Source organism: Zea mays, chromosome 2 (assembly GCF_902167145.1).
Source record: "Zea mays cultivar B73 chromosome 2, Zm-B73-REFERENCE-NAM-5.0, whole genome shotgun sequence".
Classification (NCBI taxonomy): Eukaryota; Viridiplantae; Streptophyta; class Magnoliopsida; order Poales; family Poaceae; genus Zea; species Zea mays.
The window spans coordinates 212676370-212688553 of record NC_050097.1 but is presented as its reverse complement, the minus strand read 5'-3'; the positions used below and the strand labels follow the sequence as shown (position 1 = coordinate 212688553).

The window sequence follows — 12184 nt, the reverse complement described above, 5'->3', positions numbered from 1 at the left end:
AAAGTTAGATTTAGAGGTGTGAGTCGAATGTGTCTCAACAGACAGCAGCAGCGAGCTGCCGAGGAGGATCGCATTGGAGGGAGTCCGGAGTCCAACCGCGCTGGCTGGCGTCATCATCCCTGGCTCTCGCGCGCGTATTTGAAGGGGTCTTCCATTCCGTGAGCCTCGTTCGAGGGGTTTTGGAGACCCGGCCCAATCCAAATATTATATACTCAGTAAAATCCAGACGCTGTACTAGCTCCGGTCCACGTGCAGACAGACAAATCAAACCGAGGAAGTCAGGCAACGACGGTCGTGGGCAGCGGCGAGGCTGCGAATTCGATGATGCATGCGTGCGAAGCACACGGTCCGGGACAAAGACAGGAGATCGGCTGCGTGGATGCGGGAGCACGAATCTGGATGCAGATACATACATGTCCCAACTATATTTCGCAATTCGATGATGCATGTGGTTTGTTTGTCTGTTTCAATATATAATATAATATAGCTTTTTATTATTTATTTAGGCATACATGCATAAGCAAAATCTATATAGTATATTTTAGCGGTCTGGAAAGATGACTGGCCAGGCAGCCACTGAACTAACACAGCCCGAGCCTCCAAGCCGCCTCCTCTCCTTCCTGGCTGTCTTCCGCCGCGCGCGGGCACCGTTGAATGTGAGACTGCTCTTAGAGAGCTCGATCGAGCCCACCAGCTGACGCCGCGTATAATTTTCAATTCAATTTTTTTGAAATCAACGGCTCTTAACTTCCCCGCGCGCTACTCTATAAAAACAGAACCCGTTCCAGATCGCCAGCCACATCGACAAAGAGCTCTATAGCGCCAGAGACGACGACATCGACATCGAGAGCGAGCAGCCGCCGCTACTAGCAATCTCAATCAGCTCCGACAGCACGCACGTATCGCCGGTCGCTCTAGTGACCTCGTCGCCCTCTCGACGTGCTTTGCTTTCTCAGTGCTGCTTCTGCTGCACGATCGTCTCGGTCGATCGATCGAGCCCTTCGGTCACACTAGCTCCCGCCCCCCTAGCTACATTCTAGAAACCTTGCTCCGGTTCGGTTCGATCCGATCGAGGAGGGAATTCACGCATTCCGTCGATATAATGGCGTCGTCCGCGCTGCCGCAACAGAGGTCGTCCGCCGCGATCAGCGACGACGACGACCGCGCCATCGCGTCGCGGCTGACCGCGTCGTTGGAGGTGGCGACGGGGAACGCCGAGCTCGCGGCGCGGTGGGCGGGGCGCGTCGACGACGAGAGGCCCGCGTCTTCGTCGCTCAAGAAGGAGTACGACGTGTTCATCAACCACCGCGGGGTGGACACGAAGCACACGGTGGCGCGCCTCCTGTACGACCGCCTCGACCACCTCAGCGCGGGGCGGGTGCGCTCCTTCTTGGACAACAAGTCCATGCGCCCCGGCGACAGGCTGCAGGAGAGCATCGACGAGGGCATCAGGCAGTGCAAGGTCGCCGTGGCCATCTTCTCCCAGCGCTACTTCGACTCCGACTACTGCCTCCGCGAGCTCGCCTCCATCGTGGAGGCGCGCAAGGTCCTCATCCCCATCTTCTACGGCATCAAGCCCTCGGAGCTCGTCCTGCCGCAGGAGGTCGCCGACTTGTACACGAGCCAGGACGTCAAGCGCTTCAGCCTCGCCTTCCAGGAGGCCAAGTCAACCGTCGGTCTCACCTACGACCCCGCCACAGGGTACGTGCATGCGTCACCGGCCGCGACCGGCCTTTCATTCGCAACTCCATGTCCAGTTCTCCATGCACGCGCCATTGACATTATTCGTCAGGCATTTGCCTCTAGCTAGCTAGCCTCAGGCAGCGTACGTGTGCATTCCATATGAACGCATGCAATGATGCAAGCAACAAGTAGCTTTGAACTGACTCCATCTTTGTGCAATGGCGATCTGCAGTGACTTGGCGGACCTGGTGTTAAAGGCAGCAAACGCGGTGATGGAGAGGATTCAAGAAATGGAACAGCGCGTTCCACGACGCCAGCAGATGATCATTTCGAGGCTGTGAATTTTTTTTAACGGAGCATCGACTACTATTCAGACCACAGCTTCTTGAAGAGGTGGCCTGCATTCGGTGAATAATGACTCATTAACATGGAGGGATTGGTTCATTTGATTGTTTTTGCTCATTGTAACAATGATTTGTTTTTTTCGTTTTAAATTTAGAGGTTTTGGTCTTAATTTTGGTAATTAGACTTGGGGCGGTAGAATAAGCTATCACACGACTGACCATAAAACAGTCCTTCGAAGATGTGGCCTTTGCAAATAATGACAGCCACACACATGTACATTGTGTAGAAAGAAAATAAAATTGTATGTCGAGATTAAAGATGATTTTTGCATACTGCTGTTGCAATTAATGTGTCTCTGTGACTCGTTGCATGACGAGTTTTGGATTCAACGTCTTAATTTGTCTCACTCATTTTCCTCGCTACGGCCTGTGGCTACGTGTGTGTGCATGCATTGTAGTAGGTACATATGCTGGATCTCGTTCAAACTTGAAAGAGTGGTACCTTATTATGATTCACATTTTAACCTATATTCACCGTGGCAATGGGTATATGACAGCTACATTCCAAATAAGATCATTTTGCATTGGCTATATATGTGTATGAGGTGTATGTATATGTATATGTATATGTATACGCATGCGTCGTAGCTGCATACTACTTTCCACAGAAAATCGCATGTTTGTGTGGGTACAAGTACAACTCGCGACTATCATGTATATTGTATGCTAGAGAGCCTTACTGTGTGTGGTTTGAACCATGCAATCGTTGCAACACTACATTTGCTCAGTTTTGCAGAGTACTCGTGACACTAATATAATGCATCATATCTTGACATTTGAGAAAAAAATATCTGGATAATGTTTCATTATTTCATTGTTTAGAACTGTACTGTACGGTGGATAATTAAGTACACCTTAATTTAAGAACGTAATGTGGCACTAATATGTCTCTCTCTATATATCCTATTATTCAAGCAGTAAAATTATCTGGTAGATAGTAAGATTGAGAACTGAAGGTAATGCATAGGAGAGATAAAGATTTAGACAGTTCAAGCTCTCGATATGAGATAATATCCTACAACATCTATGTTGGTGGCTATTGATTATGATCTACCCTCATGGAACATCTCATCTCTTCTTTTATAGTCTAAGGAGGGAGATATTTATAGAAAGGTTATCTGGTATCGTACTAGACATGTATCATCTTAACCGAGTCAAACTAGGACTCTCTGTTCTATTTCTACCTACATATGGTTCCTATACTATCTAGTCGACTAGGGATGGCAATAGGGAATTCCCCGTCGGAGAATAGCTCCTCATACTCGTCTCCGCGATGAAAAAAAATCCCGCAAGGATCCTAACGAACGCTTGTGGTGGACATTTCTTCTCCATCCCTGTTTCCCGCGGGGATAAATCCCCGACAGGGATCATTGTCCCCGTTTAAATTATAATTAGGGAATACATCCTTTATTATTAATGTGAAACATTTTCGCTTATACATATTGCTAAACGTAAGAAATCATTATGTGTACATCAAAATAAACACATTTGTATAATGATTGATATCTTGACAAAGTAATTATTTATTTTTATCATTAACTAATATACAAAACATCATCACATCACATGCAGGTTTAACGCGTCCCCGTGGGAACGGGATGAGGTTCCAAGTCTCCACCCCTGTTTACCCGTTTGGGGAAGATTTTTTACCGTTTATATTCTCGTGGGGAAAAACCTGCCCCATCCATTTTCCTTACAGCTAGTTTGGCAACCCTATTTTCCAAGGGATTTCCATTTTTCTAAGGGAAATCAGTTTATTTTCCATTGGAAAAATGAGAATCTCTTGGGAAATTGAAGTTGCCAAACTAGCCCTTAATGGAGGAATTACCTGCAGGGGAATCGGAAATCAGGCCCTATTGCCATCTCCAATCTGCACTCTACCTTATTACAATTTACATGATTATTGTCCTTAGGTACTTGATCCGGCAAGATCCTACACCTTCATCTTTCCTCGCTGGATCTGGTATTTTCCTGGTAGTTCTAGTACAATACAACCCAACACCCGGTCCCACTAGTCAGGATCTTGTATATTAAGATATCTTTAGGTACCCTTGCTTATTATATATCCTTTACATTAGCCCGGTGTCTAATTTGGCAACCAACTCTAACAGATTGGACTCTTGAATCAAATTAATCTGCAAAGTTTTATTTCTAATACGATCGAATTGTCACCAACGATAACCGAGTTCCGGAGCACCACCAAAACTAGATCGATCCTACGCGTACAACTAGATCCATTACACCATTCAGGCGACTTGTCAGCTGATGCTCCTCCACAACATATTTTTTTAATTTAGTCTATACTTAAAGCAACAGTTTCAACGATCATCCCACATTATCTTTTTACAAATAACCCCTCATAGCTATCTAAAATTAATCCGTTGCACGTCTATAGATGGTCAAACGGCGGCCCGTCACGGGCCAAACGCCCGCGGGCCACAACTCTGGTCCAGGCACATTGTGCCGGTCTGCTGACTGTGTCGGGCTAGCCCGTTAGCCCGTCGGACGTTTGGCCACATCATGCCGACCTGCTGACTGTGTCGGGCACGCCCGTTAGCCCGTCGGCCCATTCGATTAAATGAGTGTAAAATGTTAAAAAATGGTGCAGGAGGTGGGGTTCTAACCCATGCCTTGTTGGAAGAAGGACGAGAGTCGCTGGGTGAAGCTGTCTAACCAGTAGAACATTATGCTCAGATATTTTTAATATTGAATATAAATTGTATATATGTATATACATTTTTTTGTAAAATAAAAAAAATATAATCGTGTTGGGCCGGGCCAGCACTACGGGCCGAGGCTACAGCCCAAGCACGACACGACATTCTTGGCTCTTGCAAGCATTAGGTCGTTTCTTAGACCACATCGGCACAATGGACTCTATGGTGTTTGAGGTTGCTGAATTGGATAGAACAACAATGATTTATCACACTAACAGTAAAATGAAAGATTATTTGTTGGTTTTAAACGTTAGTAATTGCTACGAAGTAGCATAATTAATATGGAGCACATTCAGTTTTTATTGATGCCTGACTTTAGCAATCACTCCATATTTTGATCTGTCCTTTTTATAAGTTTGAGTTCATGTGACTTATTTTAGAAACTTGAGCTCGCAAATTTTCTCTTATTTGGTCTCTGTATGGTGGAATTATGTCATTTTATAATCTCTGTTGGTTTAGTCAGTAATTTTGAACTCTCTTCTAATCGCTCATTTAATTGGTCATGTTGTACCAAGACATATTGCATGGAGTAAACAATAACATCAGTTAGTCAAATCAAAAAAAATATTATAAGGATAGCAGATACAATCAATAAAAAATCTTGAATTTTTTGTGGATAATTTACGTGAGTATTATTGTAAGTCGTCGCAACACACGGGCAACCGACTTGTTTACATTATATATACCACATGTATTTCTATGGACCGATAAATCATAATATATGTTTTGTCCTATTAATGAATTACATTTTTATGTAAATTCCTATATTTATATAACTCGTTCCTCTTCAGGTTCAGTTTTTGGCCGCGCGCGCGCCCGCAGACGGCCAATGTTTTTTTGTTACTTAATTAGTAGTAGCTAGCTAGGAAACTCTCTGTCTTCCATGGTGAATTCCATTGAATCGAAACCTTTTTTTACTTGATTAGTGAATCTCTGTATTGTGTATGTTTCAAATTGTAAGTCCACATTTGTTTTTTTCTAAGTCAGACTTGTACAGCTTTGAACAAGTTTAAAGGAAAAGTTAATATGTAAACCTCTAAAATATCAAATAAATGCACTAAAAAATATATTTGGTCATTTGATGTTTGGGTGTTTACATATTTTGCTTTATAAATTTGATTAGAGTTAGAGACATCTATGTTAAGACAAAGCTAAAACGAAATACAAAATTTGGAATAAAGGTGGGTACAAACATATTTATTTTTTTTTGCGAAGTTCAGCTGAAGACTCGGTCGCCATTCGATCATATATATGACTCGACATCTCATGCATGCACGCGTACGGTTCCACACCGGGGCGAACGAACATTACGTGCACTGAATCACTGATTTATAATGGAAACTATAGACACATTTTGAAAAGCTGTAACGACGACGCTGACGGAATTCAAATGGTGGGTACGGTGTTAAACAGAAACTTCCACGTTCAAAAAGAACGAACGTTAAATAAATTACGTCACCCACCGACACTTCTGGCCTGTAGAGACTCGAAGGAATTACAGCTAGCTAGGAGACCCGAACTTTGAAACTTCATATTCTGGCCTTCTTCTAGATCTGTTCTCTGATAATATTTGTGTACGTAGATATAGTTGTTTCGTACCTTCATGATCTATCGTACGCGGATCCTTTAGGTTAGGTGTGTGCTGCCTTTTGTTTTGCAACCAAAGACTGGCACGTACTGCTGAATCGTCGTGTCAAAGCGCATGCATGCATGCATATGCATTGTAGTGGGGTGCACCGGTGCATGCGTGGTAACGCTAAAGAAGTAGGAGTAAGAACTAAGAACTAGTCCCATGCAGGATGCAGCACAGACTATATGGCATTCAACGCGCGACAAACCGTCTACGCTGGGCACAGATGGTTACACATTGGAAGACCGCTTCTCTGCCCTGGTATACGGTACCGGTGAGCTGCAGTAAGCTAGTTTCGTACAAACCGTGTCTCCCTCCCCGTCCAACCATGCGTACGGACAGGCTTCCCCTCCTTAAAATCGGCAGCGGATGGCGACGGTGAGCTCACGTGCCGACCGGATGCCCGCAACACAGTCGTTCAAGTTCCAATTCGCGAGAATGCGTGGTCGAACGGGTCGTGGGCTGTACGTGCGACCGTGTGTCCGTGTGCCCCCTTTGGAACTTGTACGGTAGTTTCAGGGCTCTCGCGCGAGTCGTAACCAGCGTTGGCTGCCTAGTTTGGATTATTATATTATGAAAAGATACATTGTTGGAAACGCGCGGTAGGAAAAAATGTACGCCGGCCTCGTACGTTATTCTCCAAATCTCAACAAATCAAGTATATATATGTAGTTAATGTTGGAATATAATATAAGTGAATTGTCAAACTCCTACTAGCGTAGGTTAAACTTTTGTGTTGAATTGGTTGATGAATATAACTTAATATGGTATCAAAGACAGAGGTCATAATTTCGAATCATGTTTAGCACAATTAAAATAAAAAAATTATTGTTCGCTACTATTCAAGGTCAGACACCCAAAACAGGCTCTAACTGAGAGAGATTGTTGGAATATAATATAAGGGCATTGATCACGTCCTCCTATCAGTTTAAGTTTTTTTTTTGGTTGAATTGATTGGTGCATGTAATTTAATAGTTAGAATCCCACGAGATGATAGAGTTGAACTTCCGAAGAAAATGTCTTAGCTTTGTGTTACTAGATGTCCATGGATTATTTATATTAATTTCACGAAGATTAGAAAGAAGGTTAGTCTTAACGGGCAAGTTAATGTTCACCCATGATCTCTACCCGTAGTTTGTGGTATGCATGTGCTAGCTGTGTGAAGTTGTTGCTTGCTATTCAAGCAGCTCCATTTTGGAATCGTGCGGATGCAGACACATATGAGAGTACAATGCAAGTACAAGCATGGCCACAGTACATTCGTGGAGTTCTGATGAAGACATTCATGTGTGAACGCGTGCAGATCGTAAAGTCGACCTCAAAGATAATGAAAATGAAAGACTTGAAAACCAAGACGACGAGGGAACCGAAGGAGAAAGAGACACACACACACCCACAGTCCCACACGCAAAAAAAAAGGCAGTCACGTACGCAGACGACGATCGTGCCTGCCCTGCCGCCACACCCCACCCGACAAACACGACCATTTTTCTTCAGCAACGACTTTCATGCCTCGTCTTCTCGCTGCATGCATCCGACCTGGAGAGAGAGAGAGAGAGAGAGAGTGCTGAGGTGGCAAAAGAAATCAAACCAGGCCAACGGTTTTAAATTGTTTAACCATGCTAGTACCTGATACTTGCTCGGGTGTTGCGCGCACTCCCTATAGGTTCAACCGGCCTCCGGCAGTCCGGCGGCAGTACCTGACGACCCCTGAACTTTCTCTATCGATTCAGCCAACCTCTCTATCTCTGTGTGTGTTGTTTCTATTTTCCTAAAGCTGCCAAAGAAACCGCAGGACTCGGCGGCGCTGTCGTCTGACCAGAATGTTGTTGACCCTGAGAATTCAATTAAATAAATGTTTCTAATGCAGATCGCACAGTACTACCTATTCGGCTTAGCTACATGCCTCCATCCATGTGCTTCATTGGGTAAAAGTAAAGGGCCAATTCCCTGTATGCCACTGTAAAATATACTCATTCCTTGTATGCCACTGGCCCCACATGTCATAGACACCAAAAAATATACCTATATGTCACTCAGTGGCACACAAGGGATGAGTATAAAATCTGATGGCATACCAGGAATTTTCTCAAAAGTAAAACAAACGTACGGGTGGCGTAGTAAAAGGCTACTCTTGTTTTTTTTTTAAAAAAAATCCTAACAGCGGCTACTCTTGTTTGACCTGCTGCATACAATGCAATGCAATGCAGCCACGTGACTAAGATAGGCGTTGACTGGGGGAACATTGATCACAAACACGGGTCTGTGTTAGGGTCTGATCAATAATCGGCGATGGAACGTCCGGTCGTCAGAGAGGCAGATGATGCGTGAGACCCCGGAATTGACACGGTCAAGGTCAGCCAAACGGATCGCGGCGTTCCCCCCAAAACGGAATTCCAAGCGCCCGATCTCACTCCCTGTACGGACTACGGGAGGATGCAGCCTGTTCTTTCGGTGAATCTTCTCATTGGCTGCTGGAGATTCTGGCGGTTAATACAACCGCCGCTGGCGGTGTGTGGCACTGAAACTAAATATTGATGATTAGTGTGGTCAAGGTCAATTGCTGGTCTTTTGATCTTAATTAGAATCTGCTAGTAGCTGTATTTATTGACACATTTTTTTTAAATAGTGTAATATCGTCGACCTCCTTTTATGTACGTTGACAGTGACTTTCTTGCATCTGGAGCTGCTGGTAGTCCTATGCAGCGTGCAGCCAAGCATGGACTCGGAATTGAAGTCTCGATCGGAACAACTGTACGTAGTCGCATGAATCATGATGACCGCTGGCTAATTATTAAAATAATGCAAGCCGCGGGCTAGGCTAGCTTAGTTTCTTCCAAAGATTATAGGCTGGAATGGAATGTCTGGACGAGGCGGTTCAATTGGACTGACAGGAAATCTCGTCAGACTAATCGTTTTAAATTTCGGAGCTATATATATGGTGTTAGTTAGATCAGATTGAGTATGCTGAAGCCTCGATTAGGAAATGGAACAAACATTCTATTGTTTGCGCGTCGAAGACCCGTTCCGGAAAGTGGAGGCACACGCGTCAAAGAATTTCGTTTGGCAGTTGGCACCGATTCTACCGCACTTCGGTTCAGTTCCGTCTTTCATTTAGATTTGTTTGTTTGTTTCATTGTTTGTTATTGCTTGAATGTTGAACTACTCACCTTGGACTAGGAGAGACTTTTTTTAAAAAAGTACTTATTAGCTTTAAAAAAACCATGGGCACAGTCAAGTCATGAACCATGATTCCATGACCACGCGCGGTCTGGCCGCCGTACGAAGCGAGCTCAAATCTTGAAATTCAGCGCATGAACATTCGAAGAATCTGGTTAAATTCTACCCATCTCTCTCTCTCACACACAGTTTAGGAAAAGAATAAGAAACTCCCGACCTGCACTGCAATTGGTAAATTTTCTTCCAGTAGCAGCTTAATTGGTCCTGCTCCTGCGCTTCCAAATCCATGATAGCATGTGGGCCACTTTAGCGGCTCTGGACGGGCTAACCGAGAAGAAATCGGCCCCATTCGTTTACGAGCGCGGGCCGAAACGAGGCAACGAAGGCCTGCGAGCGCATGGAGGGCCGCCCAGGGGGGCGACCGGAATCGCGGCCACGGCGGGTGCAGCAGGCAGGGAGCGGCCGGTGGCGAGCTGACACGCAGGTACGGGCGGCGGCGGGGTACGAGTACGTGTCGAGCAACGGAGTCATATTTCTCGGGGCAATGCCTTCGGCACCTTCCCACTCTCTCTTCCCCTGCCCGCATGCGCCTCCGTCTCCGGCCGACCGGCCGGCTCTCCTCCATCGCAACATTTCAAGGGGGCCGGGCGAAAGCACCAAAAATCCCAGCGCAGATCACTCGACCGCCGCCTGCTCCATTTGGACCCTCCCAACCGACAGCGTAAGGCTCTCTGCAACAGAGCCGGGGTTCCGGTTCGACCCGACGGACGAGGAGCTGGTCGTCCACTACCTCAAGAAGAAGGCCGCCATCATCGCCTTTACAAGTTCGATCCGTGGGAGCTACCTTGTAAATACCCTGTGATTTATAATCATGCGAAAAATAGTGAGATTGTTGTTGACTGGCGTCCGTGTTTTTTTCCCTTCACTTTAGGAGTTTTCCATATTAAATCTATGTATTTTTTTATGTTTGATCTGATTTGTGTGTATTGATTCATAACACGAGCCACAGTGTGCATGCCTTGAGGCAACCTTCGGTGAGCAGGAATGGTACTCCAGCCCGAGGGACCACAAGTACTGAAGTATCCTAATGGAGCGCGGTCGAACAGGGCGCAACGTCTGGCAACCGCGAGAAGGTCGGCGTCAAGAAGGCCCTCGTGTAATACCGCGGGAAGCCGTCAAAGGGCCTCAAGACCAACTGGATCATGCACGAGTACCGTCTCGCGGATGCGGCGAGCTCAACCTCCAGTCGGCCGCCGCCTTGCAACGTCGTCTCGGAAGCAAGACCACATCTCTCCACATCTCTCAGGGCTAGTTGGGAGCCACAAAAAACCCAATCTAGCTTGAGATTGCATTGCGTTGGTCAATAGAATGTCAGGAGCCCAGTCGTCAGCGTCCGGCTTTACCACCTCGTTAGCCGGAGGTGGCCGTGGTGAGCTTATAAGTGAGATTTCCTCTTCTCTCACAGCCCGGGTTTTGAGAGCGAGTGAATGGGCTCGCTTGTGTTAGGCCACGAGCGCCGGGAAACACCCAAAGGTGTAGCGTTGAGTGAGCTAAGCCAAGAAGGTCGCTGACAATTGGTATCGGCCCGAAAAGGGGATAGGATGTCAGGAGCCCAGTCGTCAGCGCCCCGTTTTAGTACCACCTCGTTAGCCGGAGGGGGCCGTGGTGAGCTTATAAGCGAGATTTTCCCTCCTCTCACAGCCTGGGTTTTGAGAGCGAGTGAAGGAGTTCGCTTGTGTTAGCCCACGAGCGCCAGAAAACTCCTAAAGGTGTAGCGTTGAGTGGGCTGGGCCGGGAAGGTCGCTGACATAGAATAGCTGGTGTGTTTTGATCAACCTCTATATAGTGGTAGTGAACCACAGGAAAAGTGCATATGCTTAACGCTAGCTGCATTGCCTACCACTAAGGACCAGGACGTGCTTGTACGGAACTAAGCAGCCTTGCAAGTAGGAGTAGCCATACCTGAAACCAAAATCTAGCAAGCCAATACTTTAGCCATTTAGTTAGCCACTTGCATCTACATATAGATTGAACCCTGCATGAAATAATTTAGGCGTCATAAAAACAAACTATTAAGTTTAACTCTTTTACTATATATATGCACAGTTCACACGGGCATGTAGTTATCAGCGAAAAATATAGGACACCACGTACGGTAGTGATTATATATTGCATGCGTGTAGATATCTACATTTATGCTTGGTTCATGCATATGAACACGCATGCATGAACAATATTCATACTAGCTAAGCTAGCTAGTAGCCTAGTATTCTCTCTGTTTCTTTTTAGTTGTCGCTGGATAATGCTGTCGGTGTTTCGAGACCGGGGGTCCCTGGGCCGACGAGTGAAATGTCGCCGCGTGCCCCAGCCCAGATGAGTCGGCGCGAGGCCGAGCGCGAAGGAGGGAGAAAGGTGGCCGGAGACGGGCGTGAAAGAGGTGGAAATCCCATGGTCTTCGTGTTAGTCCCGCGCCCAGGTCGGGTGTGCTTGCAGTAGGGGGTTACAAGCGTCCACGCGGGAGAGAGAGCGAGCGGCCTCACGCGAGCGCCTGTCCCGTCCTCGTCCCCGCG

General features: G+C 46.2%; 2 protein-coding genes across 2 annotated transcripts; both read left to right on the top strand.

The window, feature by feature from the left end:
* The first annotated feature begins 819 nt into the window (after nt 1–819).
* On the top strand, nt 820–2289 carry LOC103649259 (Toll-Interleukin-Resistance (TIR) domain family protein). The gene is made up of 2 exons (XM_008673570.2): nt 820–1701; nt 1916–2289. Exons 1-2 carry the CDS (start codon nt 1103–1105, stop codon nt 2022–2024), a joined length of 708 nt encoding a protein of 235 aa, XP_008671792.1. The 5' UTR covers nt 820–1102; the 3' UTR covers nt 2025–2289.
* A 7722-nt stretch (nt 2290–10011) lies between these two features.
* Nucleotides 10012–11071, top strand: LOC103647756 (uncharacterized). The gene is made up of 2 exons (XM_023301758.1): nt 10012–10461; nt 10624–11071. The coding sequence occupies exons 1-2, from the start codon at nt 10012–10014 to the stop codon at nt 10690–10692; spliced, it is 519 nt and encodes a 172-aa protein (XP_023157526.1). The 3' UTR covers nt 10693–11071.
* Nucleotides 11072–12184: the final 1113 nt, after the last annotated feature.